The sequence below is a fragment of the Enhydra lutris genome, unplaced genomic scaffold (genome assembly GCF_002288905.1).
Source record: "Enhydra lutris kenyoni isolate GAN:26980312 unplaced genomic scaffold, ASM228890v2 scaffoldscaffold6, whole genome shotgun sequence".
Classification (NCBI taxonomy): Eukaryota; Metazoa; Chordata; class Mammalia; order Carnivora; family Mustelidae; genus Enhydra; species Enhydra lutris.
In genome coordinates, this window is record NW_019154090.1 from 18,150,370 (window position 1) to 18,168,471 (window position 18,102).

The following is an 18,102-nucleotide window of genomic DNA, read 5'->3' on the forward strand; positions in this document are numbered from 1 at the left end:
CAAGGAATAGTTTTGTTGCATTCCTTTTCAGGGGCAGAGGAGAAAATTCTGGAAGATTTCCGAAAAACCCACAGCCCTGATGCCCCTGACTTTCAGCTACAAGCCATGATCCAAGCAGCAGGGAAGCTGGTGCTGATTGATAAACTGCTCCCTAAGCTGATCGCAGGTGGTCACAAAGTCCTCATCTTCTCCCAGATGGTGCGCTGTCTCGACATCCTGGAAGATTATCTCATCCAGCGAAGGTGAGTGCTTGTCTCAAAGCCATGCATCAGATGCTGCGGGCAGTTCTCTTTTGGGTACCTTTTTGATTCATCTAAAAACTATGCTGTAACAACAACTAAACATTCAAACATGGAGAAAAGTAATCTCCTGAGGATGGACTAAAACTCAGAGTTAAATTTGTTACCAAATAGGCCCAATTTTAACTGCCTAAAGTGCATTTCACGGGCTATCATGTGGAGCCCTTGCTTTGCTTAAAAAGGAGATTCTCCATGTTTATTTGTATTTTCTTTAGTTGTAAGAAACAGAATTCAAAAGCATTAGAGAAAAGAAGGTTAAGAAAACGATGCATTTGCTTTTTTTTTTTCCTTTTTTTTTTCCCCTTAATAATGATGAGAGAAATACATCCTGGAAAGCATCACTGTATCAAGTTGCTAAAAAAGTGCAAGCTGATAGTTCACAAAAAGAGAATTGGGAATACTTTATGTCCCTTGTCAGCAAACCCTCCAAGGTTAATGATACACTAGCTATGGCATTCTGATCTGTGTTCTTGTTCATACTCCTATAAATTCCATCACTCACGCAGGTGGAAAGTGTGTGGTGTTATATTATATGGGCTGTTGGGATTCTGTGTGGGCGCTACGTTTGTTACTTTACACAGTGGGCCTTATGTTTCCAGTCGCTGGGATCCATCAATGATCCCAAGATGATAAAGGGATTTTTAAGAATTTATGCAATGGCGAAAGACTTTTCAAGGTCATAGGAACTGTTAGTTTAGGCATTGCTAAGTTTAAAGGAAAGCTTTGGTTTCATAAAATAATCACAGCAAATCACAGTTGTCTTAAATACTCTGATCCTTGAAAATTCTGTCTGCTACTGTAACATGTAATTTATAGAAGGAGTATTGAAAGAAGTGACGTTCAATTATGGGATATGCTGATATTCAGTGTTACGTAAATAAATTTCCAAAACCAAATTAGACAATAAAAGACTTTCTCAGAGTTCTATAGTGAAGGTCTTTGGGTAGAGAATTCTTGAGACTTACATCATTTTTTTTTCTTTGAGGAAGGTATAATGAGTAAATCAAAACTAGTTAAAGCAGTTTCATATTTTATAAATTCCCTATAAATTAGAAACCCACATTGCCAGAACACTTGCTTCTTATAAATACATCATCTTACCCTTCAAAATATATAAAACTACTAGTTCGCTGTTTGTTTTTTTAAAGAACCCCCCCAAATGAGCTACAGTGCAATTAACAGACTTCTACTAAGTATAAATCTCAGTTTAGCTCCTATTTATCCTATTTGTCCTTATCATCTATTGCTTATTTTGTTTTCAGATATTTTAAGTATTAAATGTCTCTTGAAAGTACAGGCGTATATAACCTCACCACTGTCTCCAGGCTCCCACCCATACTCGGGAGTGTGGGGTGTCTTTTTCATTTTGTGCAAACAAGCATGTAGTTTTGTTGTCCATTAGTTTATATTCTACATTCTACCTTGTAGTTCACCTTTTTATTTAATATATCATGATTTTTTTTAACTCATTTTCTACAACATAATTTTGATGATTCTCCGTCTCATAGATTGTTCCCAGTTTTTCAGGATTTTAAGGAACTCTGTGGTTATCCCTTCAGGGTCATTGTGAATGTTCCCAGTTATTTCCTTAAGATAAATTCTGATGTACAGTTTTAAAAGCACTTGATACATACTTCCAAAACAGCCTCTAGAAATATATTGCTGCTTTTATGCCTTTCAGCAGTGCTTTCCCCTCCCCATACTCTGATCAGTCATGTTTTTGCCACTTAATCTTAGCTCATCCAATGAGCCAAAATTATGGTCTCTTGTTTTAAGTTGTATTTCTGAGTAATAATAAAAGTAAATATTTTCCATATATATTAGCTGTTTACAGTTTTGTGTGCGTGAACTGCTTCTTCATGCTTTTCCTCCATTTTCTGTTGCTCTTTGCCTTTTTAGTATAAGAATAACTTGTTTACTTAAGAATATAGCATAAATACGTCCCCAGTGCTGTTTTTGACTTTTTGTTTATGGGTATAGGTTTTGTTTATCTTTTTTTTTAGAAGTTTCAAGTTTTGTAATAGTCAGAACTCGCATTCTTACAACAGCTTTAAATTAACTTAAATGCTTATTTATGCTTAAATTTAAAGTTCAATGCGTAAACTAATAGACTTAAAAAGGCTTCGCCTATCCCTGAACCACACACTCATATAAATATTCCTAAGTATTTTCTTTACACTTTTTTTGTGTGGTTTCTTCACCCTAGCTGCATCCAGCAGTGTTCTTCTGGCCTTAATATCATCGTTACTTTTCTCTTTTTAATTTAGTTTTTATTTCCAGCAAAGTTATACATGCACATATTTTAAAGAGCCAAACTGTTTTGTTAGACTTTTGAGAAAGCACCTTTCTGGATAGCACCCTTCCCTCCCAGCCCCAGAAACTCTTACTTTAAATTCTTTTTATGCTGTTTCTTTGAGTATTTGTAGCCATACCTAAATAATGTTAGCAGTTGTAATTTCTTGATGATTTTTAGTTTTAGGTATTACCTGTTCCCAGTGTGGAAGGTGAGCACGGGTCTTCTCTCCTTGCCCCTCATCACTGCCTCATGACTTGGGCAAATACTGAGCGACAGCCCAGCCATCTAGTGTGCTATTTATGATTTTTTTTCTATTCTTTTAAACTAAAAATTATCTTTTTATTTGATTGCCTGGTTTTCTTTTTCTATTTCCTTATTACAATTTCAGCTCCCAAACATACCCTGGTTTTCTCGGTCTCCTCTTGTCATGGTCCGGCATGTCCGCTGTGTCTGCTGAGGGCCGCCCCTCCCATACGGCCCCTCTCCTGCTACGTGCTTTCCCCTCCTCGTACATGCTGCCACCTCTCCCTGCCTTCATCACACTGGCAGGTGTCTTCCCTTCCCACTTGAATGAAATCTCCGTGGTAGATTCCATGGATGGCTTCAGGGAGCTTCTGAGGAAGGGTAGATGATAAGGGAACGTGGACAGTCCCTGGAATGTTTTCAGGCCGCTCTCCTTGAGTAACAGTTTGGCTGGGTTTGGGAGTCTAGGCTAGGAATAATTTCCCCACAGAATTTAAAGGGTTTGGCCCACTGTCTTCTAGCTTCCATGGTTGCTGCTTAGAAGTTCAATGCCCTTGTGCTTCATGGTCTGTACATGTGACATGTTTTTCTGTTCAGAAGCTTTGATTTTTCCTCTTTTTCCCAGTGCTGTGGAATTCTACACTGAACTGTCCTTTGTATGGGATCCATTGAACTCGATACTGAGCAGGTCTTTCTCATCTGAAATCTGAGTTCCTTCAGTTCTGGGAATTTGTATTTTATGTTCCATTTAAAAACTTTTTGTTCTGTTTTCTCTTTGTGGATCTCCTGTTGTTTATATGTCAGACCTTCTGGAGCAGTCACCTGATTCTCTTTCCTTTCCATCTCACTATGTTTTGCTACACCTCTGGTAGAATTCTTTCTTGTACTCTGTCCTCCCCCTTTAACCCCTAAGTTTTCATTATGTAATTATATTTTCAATTTCCTAGAACATTTCTTCTCTAAATTTTCAATTTTCGTAGCATTTAACTGGTTGTTTCACAGATGCATTGTCTGCCTTTCTGAGATACCATTATAGAGGGTTGTTTGGTTGGGTTTTTTTTTTTTTAATCTTCCTACAGTGTCTGTATTCTCCAAGTCAGATTTTTTTTTTTCTTTTTGTTTGTTTGTGTCCCCTTCACGGTAGAACTCTAGGTTTGCGTTTTTTCTCCTTTCAGCCCTTTTAAATGTTACTCCACTGTGTTCTGGCCCCACGGTTTCTGACAAGAAGGTCTACCAGCATTTATGTCCCTCTTTCTCCTACGTAATATGTTGTTTTATTATGATTTTATCTTAAATCAGTTTGACTGCGATGTGTGGCCTCCACCCTGTGCAGATTTCAGTGAGCTGCTTAAATTTGTACATGTTTATGATTCATCCAGCTCTGAAGGGCTTGCTCGGTATTCCTTCAGGTTCTTTTTCCCTTTTGCCCCATTCTTTTATTTCTTTGTGAGCCTCCAATCACCTGTATGTTTGACCTTCTCATATTGTTCCACTTTCCATAAGCTCTGTTTTCCTATTTGTCTCAGTCTGTTTTTTCTGTCTTCCGGCACTCTGACTCTCTTCTCAAGTCATGTCTGCCCTGCTTATTACTATACCCCTTCAGTGCTTTCCGTATTTTAAAGCTTGTATTCTAGTTCTAAGCTTTCTACGTGTTTCTTACCTTCGTGTTCCTTTGCTGTGATGTCCTGTCTTTTCTTTATTACATGCATTCCTTCACTGAGCGTAATTGTAGTAGCTGCTTTAATTATAACATTTTAGATGTGACCCCTGTTGATTGTCTTTTTCCTCAATAATGGGTCACATTTCTCCTGTTTCTTTACACAATTTCATTGCATAATTTTGGGGTTTCCCCAGAACATTGTGAATATTTTGTTGTGGACGTTCAGGATTCTGTTCTGCTGCTGCAAAGAGGGTGAGTTTTATTTGGAGGCAGTTAACTAGGTGAGACTCTGCGTGCTCTTCCTGTCGGTGTCTGGTCAGCAGCAGCTCTGGCCTGAGCTGAGGCAGCCTTCAGTCATGTGCGAGTGGGAGATGTCAGCCAGTCTTCGGTAGAGTCTAGAGCCAGAGTTTGGGGTGTACCGTGTCCGTGTCTCTGCTTTCTGTAGATCCTTTCTCCCCACTGGCAGTCCTGGTTACCCCAGACTCCTTCCTCTGGTGCGTCTGGTCCAAAAGACAGCAGCTGTTTACCTGAAGGGCAGCTGCCCTGCACCTCTGCGGCCGTGACAGTGGCGTCCCCTCTGGCTGGAACTGCACGGGTCTGGTCCTCCCCAAAATCAGCCTTCTTGCCTCAACTCTCCAGTGCCCTCAAATTGGTTTTTCTCTTCATTCATGGCTTTTTTGGTTTTTGTTTTTTTGTATTTTGTCCTTTTGTGGTTGTTACTTGCTAGAGGGCTGGCGTGTGGGGACCTGCCCACTCCATCCCCGAAGCAGAGCCCCCGTGACTCGGGTCAGAGGCTTCCATCCTGTGCATGAACACTGTCCGTTTAGCTGGACCTCCGTGTCTGTATGTCAGGGCGTCTCTCCCTCTCTTCTGCATGGAGGATGGGAACTTGTTTGTACTGGGAGCTGATTGTGGGGAAGCGCTGGAGAGAAATAGCTGTGATTGGTATCTCATGGGGTAGAGCGCAGTACAGGTCTTCTGTTTCTACCCTCTTCGAAGCTGGAGTGGAGGAATCTATAGGCTGGTACTTGACCTTCAGCCAGTTCCTCTGTTTCAGACTCTTTGCATCCCCATTTTCAGGATTACCTGGTACCTCCAATGCCTGATCCTTTTGGATATTCTGCAGTATTGAATTAAGTTCTTTCTTTCTTTTTTTAAATTTTTAAGTAGTCTCCATGACTGGCATGGAGCCCAACACGGGGCTTGAACTCACGACCCTGAGATCAAGTCAGTTGCTTAACCAACCAAGCTACCGAAGCATCCCTTGAATTAATAAGTTTTTCTCACCTGAGAATCTTTAACTGGATTTCTTTGATTGCCTTTTATTTTACATTTCAGTCTGTAATCTTTCTGCAATTTTGGTACGTGGTATATAATGGGGATCTAATTTATTTGCAAATGTGTCTGATTTTTTATTAAATAGTACATCTTTTCCTCCATTCATATAAAACACTGTCCATAAAATATACTTATTATCTATGTTGGTGTGTGTTTAACCTTTGTCTTCTTTTGATCAGTATTTCTATTCCTTTGCTCTTATATTATTGAGGATAAACTTCAGAATTAGTCTTTTTTAATCTCTCCCTAACTGTAGTCCCTGACTACAGAAAAAAATACGTGTGTGTACACACATATGCATATTTGTATTTATACATACATATATCCATCTGTTGGGATTTTGATGGGCTTTTTCACATTTAGGAGGACAGGACTGACATCTTTGCCAGACTGAAGAACTTGATATTCACTGTACATATTCAGGTCTTTTACATACACTGTTGCCTCAGTAAATTCTTAGGAAGTAACTGCTTGGGCCTAGAACCTTGTAGGCGTTAGGGACACGGTGAGCAAGGCAGCATGGTACCTAGAGTCATGTTCTGAGTCCAGCATAGTTCTCACTCTGAGCCTAATCCTAAGTATTCTGTCTGTGTCTGGCTGTTGTAAGTGGGATTTTATTTGTTTAATTCTTTATGTTTCCCAGCTAGTTATTGCTGAGAGATGAAAAAGCTTTCATTTCCCTTCAGGCCTTCTGAGGTCAGCATTTCCTGTTGTGCCAAAAGCGCGTCACCGCCTCCCTCCCCAAAACAAAGCACACAGGTTTTCCAGACTGCCACCTGCTTCTTGTTGAAATTTGACAGTGACTGAGAATTACAGTTTGATGAGCCACATAAACTCCCAGGGACTTTGTTCAAAATGTAGTTGGCGCAGAGGGTTAATTGCCGCACTGATGTGTGGTGTGGAGAATTTTTTGATGTCTGATTTCTTCATTCAGACTTACTAGCCCTCAAGATTTTCTTTGTTCTCAAGCCTCGTTGCCTCTCCAGCTGTCGGTTTGGTTTTGTTCCCGTTTAATTTCATGCCATATTCTCATACCGGGGTGAGGGCATAGCCAAGGGATTTGGCTCAGAAAGGAGGGGGGTGAGGAACAGTTTAAAAGAACTCACATAATGGATGGATGTTTAGTTTTGTGTTCTTTGAGAGCACTCCCTCAAAACTGAACAAGTAATAGAAATGAGAATTAATGCTTCAGTCATTCTGCAGTTTCTAAAACTGGTGTTGTATCATAGCTGGCAAAACCCTCTAATTGTATGGGAACTTTTTCCCTGGGTTGAGCTCTAGCATCACTATTCATTGATTTCTCCTCCTCCCTAAAGCTGTGCTGATGCCCTGCCTCCCTCGAGCCATGGGCATCCAGCTCCTGTGTGATGGCTGCTGGGTCCTCTGCGCCTTTAGCATTCATTGTTCGCACGTGTGATGGTGGGGGTGGTGGCAGCTCCTGTTTAATGGAATCTCAGCCTTGTCCCCTGACTCCAAATCCTGTGCTGCTTCCATGCCGTCACCCACGTGCCCAAACTCCTGAGTGCCCAGTACAGATCTCAGTGTACTGGCTTACCAAAACCGTGTCAGTGCCTATAGTTTCTTCCAGCTTCCACTAGACTGACAGCTTCCTAAATTTACCGATGTCTCTTGTTTATCTTTAGTTTTCTCTTAAGTTTTTAGGGGAGTCTTTCCATCCTCCTACATTGAAGTGTAGGGTACAGTATGAAGACCGTACAGCAGACTGGCTAAGAATGTGGACTCGGAGTCAGATGGGTCTCAGTTTAACTCACTCACCTGCTTGGTGGCTGGGCAAGTTAGTTTGCTTGTGGGGCTTTTGTTTTTGGTTTTGAGGTTTCCTCGAATGTACAGTGGGGATAACAATAAAACCAGCCCATAGAGTCGTCATGAGGTGGAAATGGATGGTGCATATCAAGCGTGTCTCACAGTGCCTGGCACAGAGCTTGACGCCGAAGAGCTTGCTGCTGATGTTACTGCTGTGGCTCTTGGTAATGATAATGACCATTGTCTCTAACTGCTCTTCTGGTTTTATGGAATCCAGACATACAGCCCTTCGGTCTTGTCTCATGACACAAGCTCATTCTAGTCTCCTTTCTAAGTCACTGCCTCCTGGTTTACGTGCTACTGTAGTCCCACATTATTATGCTTCAGCTTATTGCATTAAAAAAAAGAAGAAAAAGGGGAAATCTACACCTGTAATTCCAGGTGTTGATGCACTATGGCTTTATAAAAGACCGTGTTTTCAGACTTGGTTCTTGGCTTTGTATGTGTCCCTTTTGAGCCTGAGTTGGTCTTGTTTCTCTCCATGTTATTTCCTTGGATGGTTTCTTTACGTGGATTTTCCTTTTTCTCAAGGAAGTCAGAATTATATTGCCACACTCTGTTTTCTAGAGCCATTCGCATCAGAGTCATCTACCCTTTAGAGTGTCTGTCCTTATTCTCTTACCAGTTATTTATCTGAAGTCTTAGGAATCTGATTTCCCAAACTGTGGGCTACTGATAAGGTTTTTGTCAGGATCCATGTTCTTGACTGCCGTTGGGTCCAGGACGACTTGGTCCTTTACTCACAATGTTCCTTTTAGTTCTGCTTTACCAACCAGTTCCTGCTTGGTGGTCAGATTGGGCCGAGGCTAACATCCCCTTGTGAATTTATTCATCGTTAGGGTAAATAAGAAAATACGATGTCAGCAGCTGTCCACATTGCTACTCTGTTTCAATTCTGTATTAATCACATGATTCCTTGATAAAGATACCGTCTGTGTACTTCAGTTGAATGAACAGATAGTAAACACGTTCCCATAGCAATTTTATTCTCCTTCATTTTACCCTCTCCCCCCATCATGCTTTTCCCCTTGTTTTCACACAGGTATGTGCCTTCTTAATGATAGTCTGCTTCATTTCCCCATTTTATTTCCCTCTAAAAAGTCCTCAGTTGTTGTCCCCCTGCCCCCAACACAGCTCAGAAACCTTCCTGTGGTTTCTGCACATGGCAGTGTGCTGCCCGGGAGAACTGATGGGCCAGAAATGACCAGCCGAGGTGCACAAGGCCTGCCTGTGGGTACAGTCTGCCTACGATTTTCACGGCACCCCAGAGCAGCTACACACTGACTTGAACTTCGAGTCCTTGTTTAAGAGCAGTACGTAAAGTAGATGTTTGAGGCTCTTACTTGCTTTTCCTGGTCTTATGATTAGATTCAGTACAAGTAATAACTGGGAAATACTGGAGATTAAGTTGCTCATGCTGTGGGTTCGTGGCTGTTATTTTTGGTTTGGTTTGGTTTTTTGTTTGCTTGTCTTTGGGGGGTGGGGCACGTTTTACAGTGCAGTCTTAGGCGCCTGCCCTGCTGCCCGTACGGACGGGAGGGATTCCTCACAGACCGCTGTCAGTTGGTCCAAATTGAGAAGTGAGGGATGTAAGGCCGTGGGTCAACAGCTTCCTGAGTTGTTTGCTGCTCTCCATTGAAGTATGATTAACACCTGGGCTTTCGTTCATTTGGGTCCCCTCAGATACACCTATGAGCGAATTGATGGGCGAGTACGGGGAAACCTGCGCCAGGCAGCCATCGACCGGTTCTGTAAGCCAGACTCAGACCGCTTTGTCTTTCTTCTGTGCACCAGAGCGGGAGGCCTGGGCATCAATCTCACAGCCGCTGATACCTGCATCATATTTGATTCAGACTGGAACCCACAAAATGACTTGCAGGTAACCACTAGGATGATTGCTGTTTGCCTTAGCTGCCCCTGTGTCTGAGAACATCCTGACGGGCCGGCTTGCTGTAGAGCGTCTGCCCTCGCACTGTGCTGTCAACAGGACGGCAGGCTTAGGGCCTCGGCAGGGGTCAACTGAATGAAAGTCGATGTTGACCTTTCCCACTAATCAGGGAGTGGTTCTTTCATTTTGCTTTAAGCCAAATAGTTTTTCACAGTGATAGCCTCCAAATATAAAATAGAACTACTGTTTATTTTTATTATCCGACATAAAGAAAAATATTAAGCCTAACTAGTTCTCTAATTCTCGATAATACAGAGTGATTCAGGCATTTTCACTGGTTGGTTTCTTAGATGGTCACATGTCATGTATAGAAAAGGAGACAGATAACCCAAAATTCCATTGCATGGCCCGAATGACAGGCACCCTCCCTCCTCCATTTGCTCTCCACTCAGTGCTGCATGCTAGAGTTTATGTGTGCCCGATCGAGAGAATTTGCTGACATGTTTTTTAGTTTTAACCAAATTAAATAATTGGTGGCTTTAAGATTATTGTAAAGATTAGAGTTAATACAGTTTTAGAAATAAGCATAAACAAGCAAGAAAATGACAGAGCTAGCAGTTCTCTGGGTCAGAGTCCTCCGTCTACCCAGCTTCACAGTGAAAACAATGGCATTCTGGCCACATTGGACACTGTGTCAGCCAGAAAGATTCTGACTTGTCAAGAATACCATTTCTAGATTGACATCGTTTTCATGAATGATGAACTCACCCTAAGTGTATATTGTAATGTGGGATATTTGCCAATACTAGGATTATGTGTGTGTAGTGGGGAGGGGGTGGGTAGCTCAAAACCTTTTCCATGATACAGGGGGTTGATGAAAGACGTTTAGAGACTGCTGTGTCACAAACCTGAAGGAGATTCCCCCCCAGGGGACCCTGTGAGGGACGGCAAGCCAAGCAGAGGAGCTCAGCTGGAGGCGTTTGAGCTGCTGCCTGGCCCGCCACTTCACACAGTCGTTCTGCTTTGCCTTTTTCATTTAATGAGTTTCCAAATAAGATTTTGTCTAGTAGTCTACTAGTTGAAAAAATGGCAGGGATTAAATTATTAAATTGGTGACAGTTGGCTAAAATTCAAGGGGTAAAAATCATTTGTAAAACAAACTGTGCGGCACTGTGTTCAGTGTCCAGCTTCAGAGAAAATCAGTGGACACGACTAGTTCCCTGTCAGGCCTCTCTACTGGTGAAGGGATATTTGGGTCAAAGGTGAGTTGCTAGATATAATAACCACTTTTTAAAAGCATAATATACTTAACACTGGCTTAAAAATAAGCAAAAAATAATATTTGATTAGGTAACTAGCAAGAACCTAATTAGGATAGTGTTATTGACCAGGTGGTGGGAAGCTATCACCTGTTGGCAAGCCGGTTTGAAGTAGTTTTGTTGGAATATAGCCACACCCAAACATGTGCCCTGTCCTGTTACAGTGGCAGAGTTGACTATCACAAGAGACCATAGCCCGCAACATCTAAAATATTTACTATGGCAGATGCTCCCTTAAGTCCTTGCCAAACCTGTGAAGCTCTGTGCTCCTTTGCCATGCTCCCCTGACTATGAGCCTTGGTACCTGGGAGAATGATGGGATGAGAAGCCGAAATTAGGTAGCCAGTTTGAGCCCATGATGGCAAGGCATGCCTGGAGGAATTTCCAGGATGGAAATCGGAAGCATGTACCTGGCATTTGGAGGCAGGTCATGGTCACGACAAGGACTTGGGGATCACCACGCTTCAGCTGGTGAAATCCTGGACATGACCAGTTGCGAATAGGTGCCCATGCCAAGAGATGGATCTGGCAAGGATGAGAGTGGTGGAGCCTGGTGGGGAAGGTGAAGTCATCTGAGGTGATTGCTCTGTATGCACAGCAGCCAGAGAGGGTGGGTGGGGCTCTCCGGAATCGGGGTCTGGGGAGAAGGAAGAAGCTTTGCAAAAGCTGTTTTTAATGTCCACTGCTGGGGAGCTGGCCCGAGATGAATAAAAGGAATAGCAGCAAAGTCAGACGGAAATTGGCTGTGTGAGGCTTTTAGTCTGCTGAGTCAGTTTCTGAACTTGCCGTAATGCTCAGCTTTGGTGCAGAAACAAAGACCACCAGCACCCTGGGCCATGCAGGGTGGGAACTTGAACCAGGAATGTGGCAGAAGGTAAATGAGTGAGGGTGGCAGTGGCAGTCCCGGGTCCAAGCTGGAGTGAAAATTCCTCAACTCGTGGGCCCCCAGACTGTCCACTGAGTCTTCTAGATTTCCTGTCTTTTGCTCTATTGTTATTGTTGTTTTTATGTAAAAGTTCTGTGGCTTAGAGGGAACTGTCCTTTTTTTTTTTTTTTGAAATGTCAGCCAGACTGGGTAGAAATGAAAGAATTGGGAAGAGTAATGTTAGGGCGAGGAAGTCAGATCAGTGCAGTGTTAATGGGGAGTGGGATTGGTGGGCTGTGAAGAGGACATGATAGAGAAAGGACAGTGTGTTTCTGAGTCACCCACAGAGATGGAGCAAGGTCGTGTACTTGTTTGGCCTGGGGAGGAGCGTGAGGGCTGGAGGCTGTCCCCAGAACCGTGCACATTCAGTGCGCATGCTCTCCAGCCACATATCTCATGCCGTGTGCCGTAAATACGATGTGGGGGAGAGAGTCTGGACACTGGGACCGTGAGACCATCGTGTGGTCCCCAGCACTTCAGCTAAGTTCAGCTGTGAACATGAGCGAAATGCATTCCTAACCCTAATAGAAAACCTAACCGGACTGTTGCCTGGTACTATCCTTCTTTAGTTACATCATGTTTACTTACACGTAGTTGTTCACACGTATATACAAAATCTAATATTTTCTGTAAAACAAGTGAAAGTTTTCAGTCATCTGTATTCTCTATGGTTATTAAAGAACCACAATTCTTGCTCTGATAGATGATTGTATTTCTTTTGGAAGGTGGCCTTGGCACAGAGCATTTATCTGTGTGTGGATTGAGGTGTGTTCTGCCTGATGTAAATATCAGGGCCCCAGGAAAAAGAATCTCATTAGAACAGGGTCTTACTCCCTACCCTAGTGGGATTTCAGCAAAGCTCCAGAGGCCTCAGTTCAGATGGTAGAAGACGTGAGTGTTCACTCTGGTCTCAGACAGCCTGGAAAGATCTGGTACAGTCCGTGGATATCCCCAGGGAGGCCCGCATGGGCAAGCAGTGCCAGTGCTGGGAAGCTAGCTTGACTAGCTAGCTTGACTGATTGAAGACAGACCCTCTCAGGGCCTTCAAAGTAAAGCCAATCTGATTAGGGGAGGCTGGGCTCAGCTAAGTAGGCCTGAGTCCCAGAGGCAGGTCTGCAGACAAACAAGCTTCCATGGCTGGAGAACATAGCTCCTTTCTCTGAGAACTCAGCTGAAAGTCAGACAGCACTGTTAAACCTCTTCTGGTGCTTTTTCACTATTGTTACTGTTAAACACTATTGTCATTTTTATGTAAAAGTTTTGTAGCTTAGAGGCAGCTGTCCTTTGTTTTTTGAAATGTCAGTCCAAATTCATCGTTTTCTTCTGATCATATGGCTGGGATTTTCTGTGCTTTGAGGATAGAATTAGGCTTAGGAATCACTAAGATTTTTTTTTTTTTTAATCTAGGTCTTCGTAAAACAAATGACATCAGGTGTCTTATGCTCTTTACTTTGGTCTCGTTAGAGCCTGAGGACTCCAGTAAATTCTGTCCCTCTTCCATGCCCAGATCTGAGCCATTTAAGAAATAGACACAGAAGTACAACAGGGGATCAGAGGATGATCTGTAGGGGCACCTGGGTGGCTCAGTCAGTTGAGTGTCCGACTCTCGATTTTGACTCCGGTCATGATCTGAGGGTCGTGAGATCTGTTGGGCTCCACAGTCAGTGCAGAGTCTGCTTGAGATCTTTCCCTGACTCCCTTTCTCGCTAAAATAAATAAATAAATAAAATCCTTAAGAAAAAAAAAAAAAGATCAGCTCTAATCAACTGTGAAGGTGGATTAGATGACACAGCTTGACCTGTAGCCAGAATGAGGCTCGCTCAGACTCCTGTACTTACACACCCCCCCCCAAGGTTGACTGGACCCACAGTGAGCTGCTGGTGGCCGTCTGCAGACAGAGGCCGCCCCCCCCTCACCCCAAGGCTGACCCGACCCACAGAGAGCTGCTGGCAGCCGTCTGCAGACAGAGGCCGCCACTGATCAGGGCTGCCGCTGATAGAAGCGCATCTGTACGCCTCAAGAGAGGAGGGGAAGGGGCGAGTCTACAGGCGCTCACTTCGGTTTCACTGATCAGTCCATCTCCTCCATTTGGAAGACGGACAGGGAGAAGGAGGGTTGAGAGCAGACACTCCCTCTGGAAGCACGAAGATGGGGACCTAGGACTTCTGCTCTGTGAGCCTGGCAGCACTTCCCTCCCACAGATCCCTGTCCCCCCTTCCAGAACAGTGAAGTTCATTAGGATCTAGGATAGGAACCAGGCACTACTCAGGGATAAAGAGAGAATCAGGGGGCACCGAAGGACCGCACCCATCTCAGAGGTGAACCAACTCAAGGTCCCTTTGACAGGCACATCTTCCCTGGAGGTAGTCGGTAAATGCCACGTCTTCCCTCAGACCTTGAATGTGTCTGTGTTAGCTTCAGTGCGTATAAGACAATCAAGAGGGTAAGTTCGCCCTTTCTCACCATCGTTCAGGAGACACGGCTGTGAGCCAGTTCTGGTATGTCAGGTTTCGCGGAGCACCAAGGTTAAGAAATAGTAAAGGGTATTGACTGTAGAAAAAGCGGCTTTCTTTTCTTCTGGTTTGCAGGAAGCCAGCAGTATTGCTAGCTGTGAGGGCAGAGACTGGCCTTGTGGGAGTAGTAGGGTACCACGCGTCCCCTCACAGAGGCCACCAACACCTTGCTTTCTTATGGCCCTCTGACACCTCAGATGCTCCTCTGGGAACTTTTTGGTCTTTTGGGCCAGAGTTCCAGAGGGCCGGACAGGGCTCAGGGTCACCATGGTAGGGCCGTATGGTTCCCTGTCCCTCCTGTTGATGAGGTCCCTGGAAGGAGGGTTCAGAAGGCATGGGAGCAGAGCTGCTGGCAGAGGGCACAGCCCCCCAGGGGAGTGCGACAGCTGCCTGTCCACAGCATTTGGGAAGGGAGAGGGAATCCCCCCTGAGGAGCCAGAGCCCCTTCCACGGTCCGTTCCCAGGGGCCTGACGCACTGCTCTAAGAAGGGAAACTTGGTGGTCTCCTCAGCCTCTTCCTCCATGGCTGCGCGTTGCCGGCACCGACTCTGTTACCAGTATGTAGGCCCGGACCTCAGAGGGCTAGACTCCACTGGCTTTGCTTTTCTTTGCTGGAAGAAAGTTGGGAATTTGTGAATGCTCTGTTACATGGCCTTTGCATTCAGTATTTGCCAAACACCGGGGCATGCCAGGCGCTATTCAGGGGGCTGGAGACACAGCAGTGAACAAGACCGGTGGTTAGTGCTCTCGTGGGGCTTTCATTTCAGTGGGCTGACAAGGAAAACTAGATGAGCTAGTTGCAGATCGCCATCCTCCTTACGAAGAAGTTAAACAGACTCAAAGGATGAGAATGGTGGCGGTCGGTGCCCTGTCTTAGAGTGTGGTCTAGGAAGCCTTCTTTAAGAAGGTGACATCTGAGCAGAGACCCAAGTGAGGGGTAGCATCCAAATCTGAGATCAGAAGGAAGAATGTTCCAGACCAAGGGAACAAAGGGTGGGAATAAGCATAGGTGGCGCCCCTGGGGCAGCTGGAGAGGGCACTGAGGACGCACCACCGGCTGCAGATAATGAGTCCTGCCTCTCCTTCCAACATCCTCTCCTTTTCACTCCCCACTTTTTTGGCTGCCCTGAAGCACCCTTTCCCCAGGCTACTCCGGCTTCTCTCCTGCGCTCAGCCTGCTCTTGGCTGACTTTTTGACCCCTTTAGTGAGCCCTAGACTGAGTCCAGGCCCTGGGGAGACAGCAGTGCTCAGGACTTCAGTTTGGGTGATAAACTGAGTCACGCAGTAGAAATGGAGAGGGCACGTATCTGTGCTATTTCCCAAAAATGTTTACATTTTAAGAGAGGATCCTGCCTTTCCCAAAGGAACAGATTTGGAGCCAGAAACTTCTATTCCAAAGCAGGCCTGCAGAAGAGATGGTTAAGGGAGGGCAGCACCCAGCCTACCCTGATTCCTGCTGCAGGGAGAGCCGCTGGGCCCTCTTTTGCAATAATAGTTGGCCAGTGGATGCAGACTTTTAGAGTGCCAGGAGAGATGTAAAATTGCTGGGCCTGAAATAAAATATTGGGGCAAAGAAGGTGGGCTGGAAAGCCATGCCAGCACACTAGATGGGGTCGGGCTCAGGCTGCTGTTTTTGTGTTCTCTGAGACGACAGATGTTCACTGAGGACTAAGTAGCATTGTAAATAAAGTATTAGAGAAAACGTACTTTTAAAATGTAGGTCATGATTTGAAAAAGTAGATAAGGGTCAGGAGAGGAGTCAACATTATGCTTGGTTCTTTGTACGAGCTCTTTAATTTTTAGGTGATCATACAAGGTTATGCCACATTCTGGATTTGGAATCGACAACAGCTAAGTCGAGGGCTGGTACCGGTTTGAAACCTGTTGCTGTTCAGTTCAGCTGCTCCCCGGACTTCTTCCCATTGCAGTCACCAGGGTCTGTGCCTGGTTGTTTGTTTCTAATTTTCTGAACGTCACTACTTGTTTCTTGTAGGCCTGTCTTTGTTCACTTCGAATGTATTAAATCGTAAAGAACAAACCCTGAGCCAGCACATCATTCGGGAGAGCACGAGAGCTCTAGAATTTTCCTGTGGTGCTCCCCGCCCTGTCCTTGGGGCCGACACCTTTGCTGAGGGTCGCGTTTGCTCCGTCATGTCAGCTGCTGCCCTGGTTCTGAGCGTTCCTCCGTTTACCACGTTGTTTTGTGTGTGAGTTCTGGTTAGGGAAGTGAGGACTGCCATTGGGGGTTAACTGTGAAAGGATGAGTATCTTAAATGTGACAGGACTCATCCTCTTATCTTTCAGGTAAGTCCTCTTGAGAGAGCGTATATGTATCTTCTGGTGTCATTTAGCTGCTTGTGACAGTGTCCCCCACCCCCCAAAACAGGTATGTTTTTCTCCATTAACGAGGAATCTAGAGATGGGTAGTCCAAGGTAAGGTGGCTTTACGGTGTCATCAGAGCCCTGCATTCCTTCTGTCTTTCTGCTCCAGCATCCTCAGGGAATGCGAATTATATCCTATGTTCTGAGATGGATACTGCAGGAAGGATAGGGAAGGAGCTTGTGAGACATTGCTCAGGAGAGAAGTTTCCCAGATATCCCCATAGACTTCTGCTGCATCGTACTATACAGGGTGTTCCTCATCATCCCGGGGAGGCTGGAGATGGTTTCTGGTGGACACACTGCTGCCCTCTGCAAGGATCAGGGTTCTGGGAGTGAGGTATAAAGGGAATGTGGATACCAGGAAGGTAGTTAGTGGTGTGTGCAGCACTCCTGTATCGGACCTGTGCTCAGAACATTTCTTAAACTCCCTCTTGTAATTTATCTTCAACATCAGATGAACCAGAGAAAGAAAATCAGTGTCCCTGCCTGTGGCCACATACTAATACTGCTTTACACGTCCCACGTGCCGTATTATTACCTTGATCACTCCCATCAAATCTTCTAATCGATCTGCTGCCACTAAAGATACTGAAAAGAGATGTGACAACTAATTATGATAGCCAAAGGCTCAACAGCTTAGCTCTCTAGCAATAGAAGACTGATTGACTAAGCCATGGTATTTTCAACTTTCATAAAAGAATGAGGAATGTGTCTAGTCTCTTGAGTATATTTTTGGGTGGGGCGGGAGATAAGGTGGAAAAAGTATGTATAGCATGCTAGCGTTTATCTAAAAAAAGCTGTGTGTATGTCTTGTCTCTTTCTGCCCTGCCTCCCAAAGGAAAGATAAACAAAAAAACACTTTATTTTTAAATTGTTACCTATAGGGGGAGTGAGGGAACAGCATGGAAGTGACAGGGATAAAAGCTACTTTTTTCAAACATGCCTTTTTGTATATTTGACTGTGGAAGCACCCTAAATATTTTATAACATTATAAAACAAAATTAATTTTTAAAAACTTTAGTGTCCGGGGTGCCTGGGTGGTTCAATCAGTTAAGCATGCAACCCTTGGTCTCAGCTCAGGTCTTGATTTCAGGGTCCTGAGTTGAGACCCCGTGGTGGGCTCCACACTTGGGAGCGTTCAGAAAATTAGAGACAATTAAAAAAAAAAAAAAAAGTTAAAAAGTTTTTATTCTGAAATCATTTTAAACTTTAAAAAAGTTGCAGAATATTGCAGAGTTCTAGGACCCTTCACCTAGCTTTCCTTAATGTTAACATTTCATGTTATCATAGCCTACTTATTGAAACCAGAACATTAACATTGACACAATAATCTATAGACCATATTCATATTCCTTCGGTTTCCTAGAAATGTTATTTTCCTGGTCAGGGATCCAATGCACGTTCTCCTATTTC

General features: G+C 44.2%; 1 protein-coding gene across 1 annotated transcript in view; it reads left to right on the top strand.

Moving 5' to 3' along the window:
- LOC111141361 (chromodomain helicase DNA binding protein 6) overlaps window positions 1-18,102 on the top strand; it is a 195,797-nt gene that overhangs the window by 115,470 nt on the left and 62,225 nt on the right. Inside the window, exons 16-17 of the mRNA XM_022493841.1 lie at window positions 32-242; window positions 9,344-9,539. Coding sequence (XP_022349549.1) covers window positions 32-242; window positions 9,344-9,539 — 407 coding nt within the window. The remainder of the gene's footprint in view (window positions 1-31; window positions 243-9,343; window positions 9,540-18,102) is intronic.